At 49.5% G+C, this 21,288-nt stretch overlaps 1 protein-coding gene across 1 annotated transcript in view; it reads left to right on the top strand.

Moving 5' to 3' along the window:
• Window positions 1-44: 44 nt before the first annotated feature.
• Window positions 45-21,288, top strand: part of Paics (PAICS bifunctional enzyme) — a 31,462-nt gene continuing 10,218 nt past the window's right edge. The window contains exons 1-2 of the mRNA XM_084601300.1: window positions 45-326; window positions 2,489-2,689. Of these exons, the coding sequence (XP_084457426.1) occupies window positions 320-326; window positions 2,489-2,689 (208 nt within the window). The 5' untranslated portion in view covers window positions 45-319. The remainder of the gene's footprint in view (window positions 327-2,488; window positions 2,690-21,288) is intronic.

Here is a 21,288-nt window from a genome sequence, read left to right as displayed (position 1 = left end):
TGGCCAGGCACCCTCTCGCCAGTCGTTTCGCGGCGATATTCTTCCGCGATAAAGAACCCACCGGCAAGGTTAGCGCGCTCGCCTCGTCGGCTATCAGTTGCACGGCCGCCCGACGACTCCTCCTCTGCCCTTTCCCGCGGGTTGTATTCGCGCGACGCGCACCGCTGCCGGAGACACGTGTTGCCCCAACTAGCTTCGCCCTCCTGCAACCACTTTACAGCTCGCCTGAAAAGAAGCTCATCGGCAGCTCTTTAAGGCAGGCCGGACTTCACTTTGCTCGACTTTTACTCGCAGCTGCTCCAAGGTCGCCGACTACAGCATGGCTAGTGAGTATTCGCCTGTCTGTACACCGGACGCCATTCCCCGCTAGACCGGGTTCAAGTGCTCGCCGAAACTTGAGGCCTCCGGTTTTCGAATGCGCGCCGTCGGCAGCTGACACCTGCATGCAGCGACCACGGTCTAGTCTTTACGCCACCTCCAACGCAGTGCGCACTAAAGTTGGCTGCAGTTGGGTGCATCGCATCCTGGGTGGGTGTGGTTGCTCTTCGCCGCGCGGTTTATTTAAAAAGGACGAGAAATACACCGCCGCGTAAACCGGATTGTCGTCCTTGCGCGCGCTGCGCTGGCCCATGCTCGGCTTCCTGTTCTTGTTTATGTCGTAGAGATAGAGTTAAAAATCAAAATACGATGTCGAAGGCGCTTAAAGGAGCAAAAAGGCGCTGCTTAACTGTTCTTACTTCTAGATATGTGTGCGTGCGTTTAACGAAGGCAGGCATTATTACGTCATGCCTACTTAAATAATGCTGTTCATGCGTAGGTGTACCGTCGCTTCCACTTGAGCTGTTAATTCGCGACACTGCAATGGCAGTCGTCTCATACCAGTTTGCAGTGGCGCGTAATTTGTAATGCTGCTGAATTCCTTTAAGTACACACATTGTGGGCAAAAGTTGCCCATTCAGTAGAATTTTCTAGGAGCTGCGGAATCAGCTTGTCCCCAAGACGAAATAGTGGTAAAAACTCGTTTATTGGCCCTTGCTGGCTTGATAGGAAAGTTTGACATTGGGGCGGCTAATAATCGAATTCTTGGCATACAAGTAGCAGCCGAAAAACTACCGGCATTTGTCTGAACGATTGTTACAAGTGTAAACAGAACTGCGGTCTCATTGCCTAAAAGCGAAAACAATGCAGCTTTCGAACGAGAGACGCTAATTGAATCGTGATAAATACTATTTTAAGATGTTGGCCTTGCGAATCGTGCAAGTACGCTCCGACACTTGTGCAGTCTGGACCGGTGCAGGAGAGGCATATGAGTGGGCCATCCAGCGCCATTATATAACAACTTCGCAAGCAGGTTCAATGCATTACGGTACTTGAATGCGTGCTGTGCAGTCGGAGCAAGAAAGAATGGGGCAAGGTAGAGAGGTTAACAAAGCATCTTGGCTCGCTACCCAATGCGCAAGGGGATGTTGTGGACGAAAGAAGTAAAAAAAAAAAAAGCAATTTACTCCGTCGCGGCCATGGGTAACTCGTTGCCCATAAAAAGCTTCTGCATGGTGTAAGTAGGTTTTACACAAAGGTATATAATATTTTGGTAGCATTCTAGTTCGGATGAAAGCTCCAGGCGGGGTTCGGGAACCTTGGTCTCCATGTGAGGGAATCCCGTTCCAGTCGTCCCGTAACAATCATTTGACTTGGGTACCCTCGTATTTATACCTTTTTTTTTTTTTAATGCAATATAACTTTCAACACGTTCCGGATAAATTCTTCATCGTCGCCCATAGCGGATAACAAGGTTTTTAGGCGATTTAAGGAAAAGCGGCTTTCGCCTCTCAATGCCCCTTCCTACTCTCTGCAGCCAATGACGGCGACCGATTCTCATGTCGTGGATAATCTCCCAGGACACGCTGAGTGCGTGACGTTCGGGGCGTGGCTTATGAATGGGGATTCACCACGGGTTAATCGCATTAATCAAAGCGTCACGAAAATCGGTCGACGTTACTGGCTAAAGGCCTCCTTTGAGGGTCGTCTATCCGGCTAAGAAAGCTTTAAAGCACTGCTCGGATATTTGAGGGCGACCTGGCTGACCAGCGCAAACCCTAACCTAATCGTACACTCCCAGAAGCTCTTACTGAACGAAACAAATGCTCATGACGAGTGATGTCCGTATAACAACTTGATATTCTAAAACAGATCCTCCCGAAAAGGTTTTCCCTTAGTATCGATCGTAAGTCATGGCAGACAAGACGACGGTGTTGGTACGTGTTCATGTCTGCATTCCTGACTGAATGCCTGCAAGCCGCCAAACCGTCATGTAAATTCGTAATCTAGAACTCTGATGACTTTCTCACGCGAGCTTTTTGCAGCACCAGCACGGCGAAACCGGTCATTTAATAGATTCTCTCTGCGTCGTCTCACAGCGACGTCTGCTATGCCGGTCCGAATTCCAAGCAACCTTGAAATGTGTTACCATTCATGTCCGATGCCGCAGGCGGTCTCCGACTGGGCAACAAGGTGATCGAAGGCAAGACCAAGGTCGTGTACGAGCTGCCCAATGAGCCGGGCAACGTGGTTCTCGTGTCCAAGGATCGCATCACGGCCGGCGATGGCGCCCGCGCGCACGATCTCCAGGGCAAGGCGGCCATCTCCAATGCTACCGCCGCGAGCATCTTCACCCTTCTCAACAATGCCGGTAAGCGGGCAGCAGACCGCTAGCTTAGATCTGCTTCCTTGCGGGATGAGTGGAGGCCTAATCGGGGGTACGTTAGGACAGGCCCAACGCAAGTGCCAAGTACGTAGATTACGAACAATTCTTGAGGCAACAAGCTATCGATCACATAACTAGCGCCATCAACAAATCTGAAAACGTACTCTACCAGGGGGTACTCGTGGTCCACATTCAGTACCCGCCGAAACACTCTTGAGGTAGCCCACTGCGGTGGTGCAGTTAGGGCGCTCGACTACTGTGCCCAAGGATGAGGGATCGACTCCCGGCTGCGGCGGCCGCTTTTCGATAGAAGCGAAAAGCAAGGCGCCCGTGTGCTGTGCAGTTTCGATGCACGTTAAAGAACCCCGGGTGGTCGAAATTTCCGGAGCCGTCCACTATGGCAGCGTCCCCATAGTCTGAGTCTCTTTAGAACGTTAAACCCGACAAACCAAACCCGACCTAACTCTTGGTGGAAAGTTATGGCGGTGTTCATTTTCCCATGCGGTGTCAACCGAAGGAACGAATTCGCATAGTGCCACCGCTGCATTCAATTACATGAACTGCGATTGAAGTCTGCTCCGAAGTTAGTATAATCCAGAATCGCGCGCACTCGAAGCGTCGTAATGACCAGTCGGTAGCCACGCGAAACCGCATTTTTAAGACGAAAGCCTTTAATGACTCATGACTCACCAGCGTGCCCGCGCTTGTGTTGGCAGCGCGCGTCCGCAAGGAGTGTCCCAATTCTTAGCGAGATTTCGCAGGATTCCACTTGTCAATCATCCCGATGACGTCATCAGAAAAATAAGTCCTGTCTCCACTGGGAATCAAACCTCCATGCCTCGGATCCCCACAAGAGCGCCAACTGCGCCACGCCTGGGATCGTTAAACATCTACCCAGAGGATGATGGTAGCGATAATCCGCGAGCGACAGAAACACGCCTATTGTTAGACATGGGGGGATGTACCGCGTGCAGCATCAACGCCTCAGGCTTTCGCATTTCTTCACTGCAGAATCTGCAGTTTCCTCGGAAATTTTTAAACACTGAGATACTCGTACACCCCACTTAAGGTCCCTATATTCGTTTTTCTTTTTTTTTTTTGTTTCTTTTTTTTTTTTTTTTTTTTTTAAGAAACGGGTCTAAGGACTTTAACCCCACCAAGAGACTCCTGTAAATCTTCCCTAGGAAATTGGGCTTCGTGTGTCTAAAACAACGCTGGAACCGCGAAAACACTAGGCAAGAACACCGTGCTGAATCTCGCTTTATAGACGAAAAAGGTTCAGCAGTTACATGGCACCTAAGGGGTCGCCCCATTTAAGAGTGATTCAAATCCAACCCAGAATTGGGCATCCAACATACTTTGTTTTTTATTGGCTGCTGCTTCAGCTATAACAGTTTCGTGCGCACGGTACCTAATTTATTGGCAAGTACAGTATTTAAGAAGGCTCTGCGCTTGTAATTTACAGTATTTTGCAAGCAATATCTGCCATCCTAATTTTTTTTATATTTGCGCCCCCACGAAATGCCGTGATTTCGATCATTTTATTCATTGGTATTAGGGTATCTGCAGAGAACTGACAAGCGATTTCTTGCTCTCTAATGTAAAAGACCAAGTGAGACTTTTCCACTAAGCTCAACATTAGTCGGACGCTATAGTGTAAATAAAGCTTGAGTTGGCGGTAAATAGCACCAGTTATGCTGATTTACATTACTTGGGTATTTAGAAGGAGCAAGAAGACGAACTCGTGCACGGCACCGGATTGGATAAAAAACTTCATTGCCGACATTGCGTGCATCCTGAGGTAGGCATGTGCAGCCTGACTGACTGAACGAAATGCGCGGTTCACCATTAAACCTCAAGCAAAATAATGTGAATAAATTATATTTCTACTGCAGGGTCGCCTTCCACAAACTTACGACGGCGAATGTTCCATTAGAATCATACGGGTGGCATTGTGGCCAGCAGGACTCTGGTGACTGGTCTGTCACCAGAAGACTGCACCAGCGCCGTCTTCCCCGCGCTTGGCACACATACTGCCATCGATCAAGTTTACATGTACTTCTCTTCAGAGGTGCGAAGCGTGCTGAGACAGTGGCACAGTGCCCTCCTAATTTTCCAGCACTCCCATATGCGTCACGGCTAAGTGATTGCGTGCTTCCCAGATCTGCAAAGGAGGCTTTTAAAAATGGAAATCAAACGGGAGGGCTCGGTGCTGGTTGCATAATTAGTTTATCGTCGTCTTAAGCTTCCCGGCACCTCGACTTTCTTGCTGTATATTTTACCGCGATGCCCCTTTGAATTGCACACTTTTTATTTTCTCCCCCTGCTGGCGCCTTCGTGCAACCACTGTGCGGCGAACGCAGTTTTTACGATACCGCGACGCGCGCACAATTCCCTTGACACGCTAACGAGAGTGTCGTGCTCTCGGCGCATAAGCGCATCGCTACATGTTTTCTTGGGTGGATGACACTCGAGCGGAGAGTTGTTATCGCTTCCCCCCCTGGCAGACTGGGGACGATAAAAACTGTCTGGTGAGGCTCTCTCGAGTCCTCCCTGTCGTCATATCGGAGGCCGCATGCAGTGTGCTTGGTAGGGAGCACGAGTGCTATCTGTGGGCTGCGCTGATAAGCGCTGTCTCGCGCGGCGACTGCGAACGATAGCGGCGGGAGGAAGCCACCCGTGCCCCCGGGGATAGGACAAACCTTCCGACATTCAGCGGGCACTGAATGCCACAAATTTTTGCCTGCGCCCACGGTGTATAAGTATCTTACACCGTGCCTATACGCCAGAGCTTACTGGTCGGCTGAGTTTCAAATTTTCGCAAAATAAAAGATTATGCAGCGCGCTTGCTCCACCGTAGGAGCACCACTCCCTTTCCCGAAATCGGCCTTATGAGTTTACCTCGCGCCCCTGCTCGAAAAACAGTCCTGGCTACGCCTGTCGCGAGCCTATAGCATAAGGCTCGTGTTGCAAAAAAGCCGGCATTCTCCGCTGTTGTAACGTAAAGCCATTTCATTGTAACGCTGGAATCTGCGCCAGCATACGGCGCCCGCAGGCAAACCGCGGTCGTACTGCGCTGTCGCAGTACAGATGGCGCGCAAGTAGCCTAAAAGGTGCGCCTAGTATGCATGACGTACGGCTTTGTTACTCAATAGGTGTCATGTAATAATATTTGGTTTGTGTGATAACGCAGCACGTCGGCTATTTATAGGTGTCGCGACGATCGCTGCGTCAGACTCATGTGACGTCACACCCGAGTGTGTGTGTATATATATATATATATATATATATATATATATATATATATATATATATATATATATATATATATATATGGACGCCAGCACTGAGAGGTTGGGACATTATCGTTTCTCCCCTGATGGGGCTGGTACAGGTTGGTCACCGCCGCCTGCGGCGGGGGCTATCCTGGCACCGAATTTTTATCTGTTGTAGGCCGTCATTGCACACTCCACCGCTGGTGGTGGACGACGGCTGTTGTTGCGGCGCGCGCCTTTGTTTCCCTCTTCCTTTTCTTTCTTCTCTATATTCTCTTCTATCTGCACGAGGCAGCGGAGGTGGCTCAGCTACAGAGCCAGTAGCAGGCCCGTGCATTTTCTTTTCCTTCTTCCTACAGCCACAACAACAGGTTGGGACAGGTGGGTCACCGCCGCTTGTTACACCCGAGTGTGTGTGTGTATATATATATATATATATATATATATATATATATATATATATATATATATATATATATATATATATATATATATGGACGCCAGCACTGAGAGGTTGGGACAGGTGGGTCACCACCGCAAGCGGCGGGGGCTAGCCTGTCACAGAATTTTTATCTGTTGTAGGCCGTCATTGCACCCACCACCGTTTCGGTGGTGGACGACGGTTGTTGTTGCGGCGCGCGTCTTTCTCTCCCTCTCCCTCTTCCTTTTAGTCTCTATTTTCTCTTATGTCTGCGCGAGGCAGCGGATGTGGCTCAGCTACAGAGCCAGTAGCAGGCCCGTGCATTTTCTTTTCCTTCTTCCTACAGCCACAACAACAATAAAGCAGTTCACTCCATGGCATGACTCGCTGCTGACGTTAAAAAACTGGCGATGAGGTGATCTACGCACCTGCCTAGGCGACGGCGGATGGAGTGAGTAACCGAGCGGACGGCAAGGACGGACGGAAGCAAGCGAGCGGTGCCTTCGATCAACGTCCCAAAGCGACTCGCTATGAGATATTCCGCAGTGGAGGGCTCCGGAAATTTCGACCATCTGGGTTCTTAAACGTGCACTGACATCGCACAGCACACGGGCGCCTTGCTTTTCGCCTCCATCGAAAAGCGGTCGCCGAGGCCGTGATTTGATCCCGCATCCTTGGGAACAGGTGTAGTCGAGCGCACTAACCACTGCGCCACACCAGCGGGGTGTAAAAAAGAATTCCAGGACACTGGCGACTAAAGCGATGAAAGGCGAAAGCCTGAGTGCTGCATTCTGCTACGCGACTGTTGCGCATGTAGCGATGAATGCATGCTGCTATGGTATTCACACCCAGCGCAACCGATGTTCACACTTGCGAATGCGACTTGCGGGTTGCTTTCCACATCGTGTCTACCTTGACTGTTTGTTCACCACATAGAGTAAAGCTAACTTACGTTCACGTCAGCTGAGCCGCTGATTGGTTTAACGGTTCGCGACCAGCAGTCGCGCGGCTGGAAAATCGAGCAGTGCCTGAACGGCCCGCGACTGTCGATTTTCGACCGATGCGACCATTTGTGACAGTCGCTCTTTGTATCTTGTATCCTCTCCCTGTATCTTCGCAGTACCCTCTACTTGTATCGCGCTCCTTGTATTTTCGCAGTTGTTCTACATTTACTGTTGTGTGGTTGACTTCACTGGGTGCGCGGCATTAAATAATGGTTGATTAATTAGTCTGTAAGTAGTAATTAATCGGTAATTAGTAAGCGGATAGTAATAATTATTCAATTAATCAGCTATTTATTGGGAATTAGCATTTATTGACTAATCAGTCATTAGTGACTAATTGATTTGCATATGGACATATGGCCAGGGTCCCGGTGCAGTCTTATAACTATGGGACCCTCGTCTGTATTTTTATGCATTTTGTAAATATGTTCAATCTAAAACTTTCACTAAGGCACGCATTCGCATATACTGTGGTTACTGTGGTCGTGCTCTGTGATTGGTCGAGACCTCGACGTCATCCCGTCTCGACCAATCAGAGCCACCTTAAAAGCGTGACACTTTTGCTGACTACAACGATGAGGCAATAAAGACTTTCGCCTTAAAAATTGGTCCACAGGAAAGGAAAGGCGCAGTATCTGTCCTGAACCACGCCGTAAAGGAAGGGCTGAAGCTGGAAGTGAAAGCGGAAAGATAAAGGGGTGCCGTAGTTGAGGGCTCCGGAGTAATTTCGACCACCTGGGAATTAACGTGCGCTGACATTGCACAGCACACGGACGCCTCTTCGTTTTGCCTACATCGAAACCCAGCTTCCAGCGGTCGGGATCAAACCCGTGTACTCCGGCACAGTAGTCGGGCACCTTAATCACTGCACCACCGCGGCGAAAAAAAAAACTGTCATTAGGAGGAAATTGGCGGAATGTACAGGCGGTGTGAAGCTTGCGCCTACGCCTGATCTTTAGTTCACCTCCCGGAATCTGGCGTCTCACAGGCCTAATAACTATCCTGTGAGGTTTTCTTGGCACTTTGGTCTGGCAGCACTGAACAAATAAATGGCCTGTCACTGGGTGAAACATTTCTATTTCAGGATGTATTTAACAGAATTTTCTGTTCGATAGAACCGCATATATTTACACGTAGCAGCAGTCATGTGGGCTCCACTAGTCTCTGGTTCCAATGGCAGTCAGCGTTATCAACTGTATCGGGAAAGCAAACTGATTTAATGACATTGACAGCTACAAAAAAAAAAAATCTTGCATTCTCAGTAAAACACGCTTTTATTGAATCGCTGCATCGAAACTCATGATGTCTATACTAAAAGGGACTTGTGATCAGTTTTGAAGAGAACAATGGTATAGCCTTCGCAAACGGCGTGCAGTTTATTTAAATCGGCTGATGGTGACACATGCGCGTTTCCTACTTTTCCTTTCTATAGCCTAAAATGCTTTTTGAAGGTAGTGCTTTTTGTCATTACAACTCCGTAATCCATTAAAATTGGCCTCAGTTTCACAGCGGACTGTCAGGTCAGTCAAGGGCCAACTGGGGGCTGTAATGTGGCCCTATAGTGGTCACTGCTATCGCATTTTCACCTGAACGCAGTTACTATAATAGCACGTTTTTGAGTGACTTTTAATTTAATCGCAGCCGTTCTCAGTTGGGACGATTCGCACTCGGACTGATTGCTTACTAAATTCGCATTGTCGTGCTTAATATGGCAAACACTGCCTTCCATGAGATCCACCCTGCTCGGCCACACACACACAAAAAAAGCACGTTAGTAGTCCAGGCAGGTGCGTTGTCAAAGTGCCAATCGAGCTCTTGTGCACCCTTTGCCTCCGCACTAGCCGTGGTTGTTGGTGTTTACGGCTTGGTGCCGTGCACGAAGGGGTAAAGAAAAGATGTAAAGTTAGGGTTTGTGTGAAGCATTCGCGCAGTCGGGACCAACGTTGACCGGCTCTTAGGTTAGGCGTATACTAGAGAAACAGTCCTCCTCTCCCCTTTCTCACCTCATTCCTAGGTTCATCACGTGGCTGATACCATTACTCTGCACTGCAAGTTTAGAAACTGACCTGCTTTTTCTGAAGATGGCATCCGGAGACCGTTGCGTTGGTCGCATTCTGCCGTCGAATCATTGTTTAAACGACCTCGAAGTCCTGGTTCTTTAACAGGCATGGAGTAAAAATAAGAGCTGGAGTTTAAAAAGGCTGTATAAACACGGGTGTTGTGCGGTCAGAGCCTTGTTTGTGCCGGTGTTTGCGTAACTGTTGCTGGAAACATAACCGAGAAGGGCGGGAGGGTGATTCCACTTTAGTGCGACAAGTGTTTACGCTCCAGGCTGTGCGTTCCGTTCACAGCATTGTCAGTGCAGCTAAAACACCTATCGCTTGTGCCTAAAAAGTTTTAGAATAAAAAATAGAACAATCTTCGAATGCTTGGCTCCCGCATTAACGGCATACGATAATAGATATGCAGTATGGTGAAGTATTACTTGGCCGCTGCCCTTAACGCCTTTCAACAACTGCGAATCTGCACCTAGCAGTGCTTGCGGCATAATGATAATAAAAGCACGCGCGGAACGGAACAAACGACCCCTGTCAGCTGTCTGCTCTTAATCGTCGCAGACGGCGCCGGGCCGTGCACAGGATAAGATAGCCCTCCGCTGCTGGGCTGACAAATCAACACAGCGAGTGCCCGTCGAGAAAGCGCCATGGAGTGCTTCTGGGAACGAGTGCTCTCGTGATCACAGGAGATAGTGGGGTGCAGTGCGCATATCTCATTGCCGATCTCAGGCCACTTTCACGTTTGCCTACAGAGGCGATAAGATTCCCCTGTGTTGTTGTACAGCCTCCCTATGAAAGTTGCTCACTGCACGCATTTCTCCCGTATTTACTTTCAACGTGTGGCTCTGCTTTGCGGGGGTTCTGCATTTCTTGCGCAACCGTTTTACTTTTTAATCATTCTGCAGATATAGCGCAAGCTTATTCTACGATTTCTTTTTTTTTTTTTTTTTGTATTTTACTGAGCTTGATCGCCCGCATCTTAGCGGATATAGGGCTCTCCGCGAGCCATTCGGTTAGACCGGATTCTTTTGCACCACCCATGTGGAATTAAATATGCGAAGACAGTGTACACGTGGCCTTCACCCCGCCGGGTGCTTTTTTCCGTTTCCCCGGCACTTCAGTCACCTATCCCGTACGTCGTTTCATTTTTCATGCCGTATATAGATGTCTCGAGGATATTGCCTACTTGCCAAAAGGTATACGTATTAAACAGGCATGTGACCAGCTTTTCTTTTTTCTGGGTGATGCTCAAGGTATTTATTTGGCTGTAGTGAAAAAAAAAAAAAAGGGGGGGGGGGTTATACCAGCTGCATCAAGTATTTTGTTCTGACGGTAAAATTTTTTTTTCTTCCACTAGATATGCATAATGAGACACCATTTTTATATGTATTGCGTACGAACCCTTACACTCTGGCGCAGGAACGAACGCAAACACCATTACGGCAATGCGTGTGGAGCTGTCCGCTGCCAGGACTGGCTTTTAATCGAGATATTGCGCCAGAGGTTGTGTGCGCGCGCTTGCGAGTTGCCCTCAGTTGTCCTTGTCTATTATATTACGCCGATTTGTGGCGGACAACTGATGGGCGCACATGAGGCTGCCCTGCTTCGCTGCAGTGTGATGCTGCTTCTGTTTGATTTAATATTTCACTGCCGCGGACTGATTGTTCCGCTTGCAGTGTGGGATAAAAAAAAAAAAAAAAAAAAAAGCTCCAGTTCGTGGCTCGGTGGTTAGGGCGTTCGAGTACTGAGCCGGGAGACCATGGGTCGATCTCATGGGTCGATCTCGACCCCGCCTGAGGTGTTTTCGATTAAAGCGATATAAGACAAAGCACCAGTGCGATATCTGCGCATATTGAATAACCGAATGTGGTCTGAATTATCTGCAGCCTCCCAATACTGTGGAGATGTACAATTCTTCCACGTGGTTTGGGCATGTCAAAGGAATCCCTCTCCCCTTGCCCTACCCGTGAGGCATGGGAGACTGCTTTTCTGAACTGCCCGGGGCTTGGAGACTCATGGGGCTCTTGACCGCCGGGCGCGATTAGCGGCCTAGCCTAGTGGTGTTCCGGACTACGGATGCCAACCATGTAGTGGTGCCTTTTTTGTGGTTTTTTTTTTTTTTTTTTTTTTTTTTTTGCAACACGTTTTCACTGCCATCTCCAAACTAGCCTGAGTCGTTTTGGGACGAAACATTTGGAGCGGCAACGCTAATGAGGGTACTCTTTCCACACTTAGCACTGTAAAGATGCGTGAAACATGCGAACAGCTTATATGCATCTATGAGCGCGTTGCAAGGATGCATGAGAGTGAACGGATGCCTTGACTTCTTACAAGATTTGTAATCTTTTATCAAACGTTAATTTCGCATGTAATATATTCAAGTTTTCAGACTAAAAAATAGATGCCGGTTTGATGCGTACAGTTACATATTACTGCAATTCGGGGTTACGTAACTTTGAGAAAAATAATTATCTTCGCTCAAGTGCTATAAGCGCAACTGGCAACAAATAGGCAACAAAAATGAACCGAAGCCTTCTTCCCAGTTGAAATCAAGTAAATGTTGCTAGGAGTCATGTCGAATACCCACTCGCACGCGCGCGCGTGTGTTCATTCCGCTTGCGTGATTCAATATCACTCTAAACGCTCGATTTTTGGAAGTTATCGACCGCCACGAAGACGATGCAGGTTTCCCACGAGGTAGCCAAGCTTTGCGTAGCCTTTTTTTTTTTTTTTTATTCTAAAAGCATGAAAGCCCACTAAGTTTAAAAGTTTCACATGACCGACTGCTCCGTGAGCCCGAATCACGGTGTAAGAGTATATTTTGCACCGTGGCCCGAATGCACCGCTGTTACATCGCTCTCATCCGCGACTGGGTAAAGCGCTTCCAGATATTCGCGCTTCCTCGATGCCTACAACAGAGCTTTGCGCTGCAGTTGGCTCGAAAATAAACGCCAGCGTTGCAGCTCTACGCGCCAGAAAAGCGCGCTGTTAGCAGTAAGAAATAAGACTGCGCTAATCGCAAAGAGATGCAGAGAGGCCTAGAAAGACCTGCGTTTCATAATTGCAGATTCCGTGTTGAGATATCGAGAGAGGTTAATTGTTGGCAGCTTTTCATAAGGGCGCGACACAAAAACGATCACCTTCTTTTTAGGCGCTCTGTCCCATCTTCATCTTTTTTCCTGATTGTGTGCGCGCTGCTGATACTTTAAACAGTGTGTAGGCGGCGCAATTATAGGGGGTATTCACGTGACGTCAAAGCTGACGTCAGTATGCAGCCGACGCCATATTTGCGTCCTGTTCTGACTAGTACTAGTACGCGGGGCGGCGGTTAGCTTAACTGTTCGTGCGTGTCCGTTTGCTCACTCTGCCTCATGCCAGCACCGTTGTTATGAAAACTCAATCAGTATCATAAGTGGCAGTTCGATTTATCGGCAAAGTGTGCGCGATGCGGACAGAGACCTGTACGAAACAAAACTTTGGTATCAACCCGTGTGCAGCCGATATGCGCCATTGCACGGTAAGCGTCGGCCTGTGCCCACGCATAAATATGTGCGACATTCATGAATTCCTTGTCCTACGGACGAGCTTCGTCCCAAGAAACCAATCGAAGCCTACTGACCACTCGAAGAACGCAACTACAAGCGGCTGTGTTAAGAGCTGCGGTTGAAGCAGACGAACTCGCTCTTTGTGCAATTACGTGCGTGCCGTCCAACGTTTATACCAACTAAAGCGCCGAGCTTTTGTAGCTGATATTCTGCATAGAAATGGCGTTTGGTAGGCAGGATTTTTATACAAAACTTGTTTGATGTACTTGCCTCGATCGGTTAGAAGAAGTCGGATGTTTGCATCGTCTGTGGCGGTAAGGAAGCAAAAAAAAACCGCTGCCACAGGCCACAGGGATGACACCGGTGGCGCCACCTCGTTGCCTTGCGGGCTCGAAATACCTTTTTGCAACAAAATTCTTGAAATACAGCGCAGTTTTGGCCAAGCTAAACTTGATTTTTTATTAGAGATAAGTTTATGAAGTTCTTCAAACCTTCTGCAAAACAACTCTGCCCGCCTACGTTCCGTCGCCGAATCTGCATGCGGTCTGCTTTGATTAGCAGCCGACACAGACGATGCGAACATCCGACTTCTTCTGATCGAATGAGGCAAGTACGTCAAACACAGTTTAGCGAGCCCTCTTTGAAGGGTTTTATTGCAGCAAAACACGACGAGGAGGTATTGGCGGCGCGCTGCATGCATGCGCATGACTAGAAGCGATACATTGCCGCGCTGCTCTTTTACCGGGAATGTGTCTTCCGTGTGCGTGAAGAACAGTTGTGCCCGGATAGTACAAGAGCTGGCTGCTAGGGCACATACGGAAGGTTCCAGTCCAGCCCATGTTGAAATACATTTCTCATATTCCATGATACTTGTGCGGTTGAGCCGTGCCAGCCATACGTGACGTCGCATCTCGGTGAGGTGTCTCGTTCGAGTGGAGTTGTTTGTGTGCTTCCGAAACCTCAAAATGCCGAGGTCGTTCGTGCAGCTTTTCAGCTTCCGTTGTTTACACTGTGCACGCGTCTATTACAGTTTACGATAGCTCAATAAACAACATATAGCTGCGGATGCCACTCCTTGCAGAACCGCACGACAGCATTTGATACGTGCGTTAATTAGCCCTATTCGTTCCGTGGACACAAAAATGGCCGACTGCGCCTCAATTACCCACAATGCACCGCGCACAGCGCGTCAGTGAATACCCCCTATAGACATGACGAACTGCGCACAGCTTGTCCCTGTGACTTGTCGCCATGCATGATATGCTCGTATATAGGGGCCAAATGTGAATTCCGGCTAAAAATCCTCAGCTCAGCTTCCTATATACTAAGGAAGCCCAGGACCATGAGCTGCTTTGATCTATTCTGCCGGCTGGGACCCATCGGTAAAATGACAGTTGTGGGTACGGCTCCCGCAGCGCTTTCTTGGCAGTCAGCGTGTCGGAATTTCGCAACACACTTAAGTGTCGCCGCTCAATGCGCGGCAGTGCACCTCCGGCGGTCATGAGGGTTCCGTTTATCTAGGAGTTTTCCGTCCTTGGGACGCCCAGGTATTCTCCCCCTCCCCCCCCTCGCATCAGGGACGGACGTCAGGCGCGCGTCTCGTCTTTTGCGGCTGCGCTGATATGGATCCCGTCGGCCTCTCGGGTCGCTTGCCGCCGCCATCGTGTCACGTGTTCGCCTTCCCCGGAGGTGCTTGCACGCGGAAACGCTTTTGCGTATCACTCGCGTCATCTTCCTCGCGGCAGAAAATCAACAAAAGAGGGCACGAAGCTATAGGGTGCGCACAGCTCCGCGACACGGAAAAGCCAGATTACAACCATATGTGGTTTTCTTCTTAAGCGACTGGCGCGAAGCAAGCTAGGCGACAAAGGATTATGCATAGCGCGCACTCATTACAAGGACTCCAGATAGGGTTTATGGCCTTGTCTACCCCGTGGCTTCTGTCGCAATTTAAGGTTTCTCCCCTTTTCTCCCTCCCTCCGATTATATCCGATAAACTCGACTGTTGTACCTCGGTGGTCACGAAGTCCTATGTCGTCTTCAAAAGCCTTCCCATAAACTTGCGCGACGCCTTTAGTATAGGCGCGCGCTACCGGTGGCTGTGGCTACTAGTTGAACCCAAGGTGCACGGGTTCGATCCTGGCCGCGGCGACCAATACAAAAACGCGCGATGTCTGCACACGTTAAAGAGCCTCGGGTGGTCGATCATCCTTAAATAATCATAAGCCCTCCACTCGGCGTCTTTCGTTACCCATCGCTCCTGGGCGTTTAACTCTTCAAATAATAATTGCATTTTGCCTTAATTCCTCAGCTTGTTTGTCAATCTGCTCAAACTTCATCGCGGCGGCGATGCACCACGACTTCCTCGAGGAATGCCCATTTCCACATGCGCCATCCTCTTGAGTACGCCGGCAGATTGCGAAGGACAGTACGCGTACGATCAGAGGAGAGCTCTGGTACGACCTTAACGTCGAAAATGTCGCTCAAATTTTACGGCCTCTAAAACGTTTCCGCCCGCAGGGCTATTAATCGTGCCGCGCAACAGAAATCCGATCGTTTCTGAATTACGCCATCGTGCTCGTAAGTCAGGCCTACCGGACAACCTGTATTCCTGGCAGTGGACCAATACCATGCGCGCATTTACTAATGACGCTTGCTTTTACTGGCAGGGACGTTTTTCCTCGTACGCTGTGGCGGATTCCTGAGTTTGTGTACAGCCCCAAAAGATAAAGCGATGCCACTGCGAGTACCATGACCTCCTAAAGAAAACCGAGCTACGCTTCTTATTCCTTATCGTTATCATGAACCTGTTCTGCATACACGATGCGCGCAGTGCGGGTTTACGCTTGCAGCCGGGATGCGAGCTTCTCACTCTCCCTCTTTCTCGATCATTGCGTCAGCAACGTCTCGTACGTTGCGCACGTGCATCGTGACGCGCGTGAAGCCATGTAATCTTTACTGTGACGTCATCGATATGACGCTGTCGTGTCGGATGGCGCTTACGTGCCTAGCTGCTGACCCAAGCCATGCCCTATAGAATATAGCGCAGATTGTTGATTCAATATTGCCTGTTTTCCACATCGCACTAACTTCACAATGCCTCATTGTTTTCAAACATTAGTGCCTTCTCGGCAGAAACTCTTTTTCATGTTGACAGAAAGCGTCGATCGTGACATTCCGCGCAGACAATTACCGGTTACTCTGCAGAGTGGCCAGTAGATGTTCTTTCCTGGTTTCTTTGGGCGCGAAGAACCAGGAAGAACATACCATGATCTTCCTTTTGTACATACCATCATCGTCCCGCGGCGCCGGTTCCGGCACGCGCTTGGGTTCTCCATCGGATTAAACGCTGACACGGCATACCTTACCTTGCCGTCACGACCTTGCCGTCACGACCTTGCAGTCTCGACTTGCAGTCTCGACTATATATATATATATATATATATATATATATATATATGGAGCCGCTGGAACTCTCCCAGTCAGAGGCTCAGGACGGGAACCCTGAAATTCTCGACAACATCGCTTTATAATTCCTCGGCTCGTCGCCGATTGGGCAGGCCTTCTGACGTTGCAGTAGCCGTAGCCGCTTAGATCCAGCGGATCCCACATGACCCGGTAATAATGCACACAGCAAGAAAAACACTGAATAGCATGCGACACTGGTATGACGTGACCTAACAAAATACAAAGCGCAAGAAAAAGTAACAATAAAATTCGGGTCTGCGCCGGCACACGTGAACTGTCAAAACACAAGGCGAGGAAAGCGAAACCAAATCGCATACGCGCAGTCTTCACGCGATCCAACACAACACTGAAAGCACAAACTCGGAGACGACCGAGCACCTGTGCACCTCATCGCGGCGTGGGCCAGCCGATGCCGAAATACACACTCAAAGACAGAATGGCTTCCCACGAACGGCGTTGCCCGGCCGAAACTTAAACGGGAGCGAAACCATCTCCGCATCACCATTTAGACCCTGTTAGCCCAAGCCAATAACGGGCGAAGATTTAGAGCTTCCCTGCTCTGGGCGTTACTTATGGGTTGGCACGGATGTAACCGTGAGCCGGCGGAAACTAAGACGAAAAGGGACGGTCGCTCGTGAGGCGCGGTGTTCCGTGTTTCTGGCCTCGCTCACGCGAGCCATTCTTACGCGACCGTTCGTGAGATTCGTACCCTAAACCGGCTAGTATAATGTACGTTTTCGTCGAACGGGGAGAGGAGCTAGAAAGAGGGAGGGATGGGGGGGGGGGGGGGGGGGGTTGGCACTGACACGAGACCGTTCTCGCGAAATCGTGTTTAACGTAAAAGCACGGACTTTGACAGGACGGACCGAGTTCACGCTTCCATTGCAACTGCGACGACACACGTTTCGCAGGCCGTATTTCGCCCGATACATGACGATCTCGAGCCCGGTGACTCCGTTTCAGCTGCGCAGTGGGATATATCTGTTTTGCTCATCGCCCAGTGAACTCTGCGAACTATTCGACGTAAGCGCCGGCATTCCGAACAGCCCGTGCGTTTTGCTTCCACGAGAAGGAGAGGGCAGATCGGGGACGGCGGGCGCAGGCGACGAGTGTGCTTCCGTCGACGCTAATTCCCCGCAGGTGTCAACAGACGGTGGCGTGGCAAACTCGCCAAGGTCATGTTTTCGTCCTGCTGCTACTGCATACTTCCTTGTTTTCAAGATAACCCTTGCCTGTCTGCGGCGAAACCATTGCCAACGATCTTCGGCGGCCTCGCGTGAGCGCGCGCGCGTATTGGTCTGCCGCGCCAGGTTGAAGGACCTTCGTTGCCGTGACAACCGAGGGCGACCGCGAATTTAAAAATTCGAGGACACTTTGGCGACTAAAGTGATGAAAGGCGAAAATCTGAGTGCTGCATTCTGCTACGCGACTGTTGCGCATGTAGCGACGAATGCTGCTACGAGTGAAACGAGCGACTACTCTCACATTCTGCGAGTGCATTTATTCAGTGAATTCTGCTTGGCAGCGACGAGATCGCGCTCCTTGTATCTTCGCAGTTGTTCTATGTTTACTGTTGTGTGGTTGATTTTACCGGGTGCACCGAATTAATTAGTAATTATTTGCGCAGCTGTCACTAATCAGTAAATCAAAAAATGTCATTAATTAGTATTAATTAATTAACCATTAATTAGTGATTGCTCATTGATTGACATATGGTCATATAAGGCACGCATTCGCGCATACTGTGGTGGTGCTCTGTGATTGGTCGAAACCTCCATGACGTCGTCCCGTCTCGACCAATCAGAGCCGCCGCAAAAGCGTAACACTTTTGCTGACGACAATGATGAGGCAATAAAGGCTTTCACCTTAAAAGGCTTCCTTTCGCGCATCGACATGCGGCCACAGCTGTCTCTATCACATTTAGGCTGGTAGCCCTGCTGATCACATCGTACGCCAGACGAGGCTTATTAGGATACCATGCTCAACATTTTTTTAGGGCTTTGGTATTAGTAAATTTTCCTAATGGAATAGTGATAGCGCCGAATCGAATTAAATACTTGGGCTATTATTATTCGTATAGGACGACCAACTTTGCGAAACATTACAGCGCCTGCGACGGCTTTGCGGTTAACTTGTGGTGTTGAGGCTGTTGATGTTAAAGGGCCACTGTTCAGGGAAGGCCCTTTTAAGAAAAGGAGCCCAGTGTTTCGATCAGGTACCGGAGATAGTCTGTGCAAAATTCTACAGCGACACGCGCGCCGCAAAGCATCGAAAATACAATTCAAAGCTCCCTCATGCTCTCCTTTGAGAAGCCAGCTTCACCGCTTCCTGCGCTGGCCCGACGGGCCCCGATAATGACGTAGGTACCGGGAACGACGTCCATTGGTCCGTCTCGCTGACTGACGGGAGAAGGATGGGTGTCTACCGCTCGCAGCGCGCTTTTCCCTCGCCACGGCCAGACTGAATCCAGCGGAGCGCGCGCTCCCTCGACCGTTTTTCTTTTTTTTTTTTTTTCGCGCTCGCGGAGAGCCACGCCCCACCTCCCGCCAAACGCGGAGGAGGAAGGGGAATTTGTATTGCGGAGGCTAGACGACCTCGGGCAGGAGAGTGAAAAGCCTTTGAGAGGGAACGGAAGGAGAGAGGCATGACAGAATCTCTCTCTAGTTACTCTTTTCAAAAACATTTTGCGCCCTTGCGTTCCAGGGGCGAAGTCTCAGTCACCGGGGAAGAAAATATTTTCGACCGGAGAGTGGACAGTGGGCCTTTAAGACTCAAAAACGCTAATCCCCACTAGGAGGCCGCAACACGAATTCGGTACCGTACGTTAGCTCGGCAGCAGTTATAGGGGTGGAAAAGTTACCTTCAGCACTGAGACATGCGACGGCCAATGCCATGTGTGAGCGAACGCTGAATGGGCCGCGTAGCAGCTATGAACCTTTCAACTCGCGCACATCGTTGAAGAGTGGTGCGCAGTGTTGGTGTGGGCCCAGTTTCTCGATGTCGAAAAAGAAAAAAAGCTACGACGCCCTGCCAATTATTTGAAAATATTAGAAAAGTCGTAACATGATTCAGCTCGAATTATTTTCAAAATACTCGAATACGTGGATGTTCGATTAGCTGTTCGAAATTTCCGAGCATTCGCACGCCCGTACTTTTCTATTACTGAACATGACATTGGCTTTAAATGTGGAATTATTTATATTGCGTTGCTCTTGTGTTTAATTCCGCATGGGTTTTAGGCCCCGTTCTCCGGATTATCCGGCGTCGGCGTTATGAGGGGAAAATCACGGGCCCGGCTGCGGCAGGTGATGTCACGCACTGGCTGGCTGTGTGACGTCACGAGATAAGACATGGCCGAGTTGTTGGGAAGTGCTGCCATCTCTCGGGCTTCGCATCTGTGATCGCAATCCAGCCTTCCAGGGCCCTTGAACCCTGAGACAGCCTGCCCCTAGGCCACGCAGGCAAGCTAAACCGAGCGAGCAGCAGAGTGCCTGTACGTGATCGGGGAGCCGCTGCGGCTACAGCCGGAGCTTAAGTGGCCCCTCTGTCGTATCCGTGGCCGCCATTCAACACCGAGCATCCCGTGCTCAGCGGAGCTGCCAGACTGCTCCCGGCGTGCGTAGAAAGAAAATTCCCCGTTTATTTCGCTTGGCTCGGGATACCCGATCATGTATTTCTAGCATCTCGATTCCCGGCACGCAGCATTTCATATGGCGCAGTTGTGGGAACCCAACCACACCTCGCGAAATACACGCGTGCACACTCGCGGTGGAGCCCTTAGGGCACCGGCCCGTCTAGGGGCCTAAAGTTCAATCCATCGTCTGCACGCAGCACGCGCCTCAGTTTCTAGCGCAGGCGTCGCGTAGTGAATGCATTCCTCCAGAGCGGAGCGTGCGAAACGGCAACCGAAACCAGCTACCTCTTAGCGCTTGTCGGGTCACGTGACTGCCAATTTCCTGATGACGCTTCCCATTACATTTTTATGAGAGGGCTTCACCCATTCGGCGCTGCCTCGAGGCTTTTTTTTTTTTTTTTTTTTTTTAAGGAAATTGCTTTCATGTCTAGCAAAACGTACATAATTAGCGAAACCAATTGGTCGCAAACCACATTCGACCAAGGTGCTCGGTTTCTCCAGTGCCTGTATTTGCTTGAGTTTACAATTAGTTAAAGCCTCGATTTAACGCCTATGTTACTTCAACAAGAGCCCCAGGGGACCGTAAAAATTATCTCTCAGCAAAGCAGCCAACGATCTTTGATTGCGTGCGCTTCGTAAGCAACGACCGCACAGATAAGTGTGTCCAGCAAGTCTTTTGTCCCCTCGTGTTTACCGGCAAATTGCCGCACAAGATAAAGGGCTGTAGTAATGGATGTTAAGAGCGTCCCGCGTCCCCTTTGAAACGGGGTGGTGTTATTAATCACCATGCTTAACCTTTCTTTTGTTTTTTTTTTTTTACCTTGGATAACTCTTCAACTTTAACGATCGACCTAACTTAGACACGGGTTATCTTTAAATACCCTAGTTTAATTTCGATTTAGCTTCTATGCATTCCCTTATCCACTGATCTTTCAAGCGTTTCTTGCTAACCTCTATTGCCGATTCATTCGCGCTTCTTTTGTTACCTCTAAGCACTGGGGCCTCGGCTAGAGTATGTCCGCATCGACATCTGGATGGATACTGCCACACTCCAGTATAAGATACTCAATTGTTTCTGATCATCTACCGCACAAGACATCCTGATCTAGCTTCAAAGAAAAGGCCACTGCTTCTTGAGTTATCATAGGTTTCCTTCTTAATCAGAGTTTTCCATTTTCTA

The sequence above is a fragment of the Amblyomma maculatum genome, chromosome 4 (assembly GCF_055883805.1).
Source record: "Amblyomma maculatum isolate TAMU_Amacu chromosome 4, ASM5588380v1, whole genome shotgun sequence".
NCBI lineage: Eukaryota > Metazoa > Arthropoda > Arachnida > Ixodida > Ixodidae > Amblyomma > Amblyomma maculatum.
The sequence above is the reverse complement of the archived record's forward strand: the minus strand, read 5'-3'. Positions and strand labels throughout refer to the sequence as shown.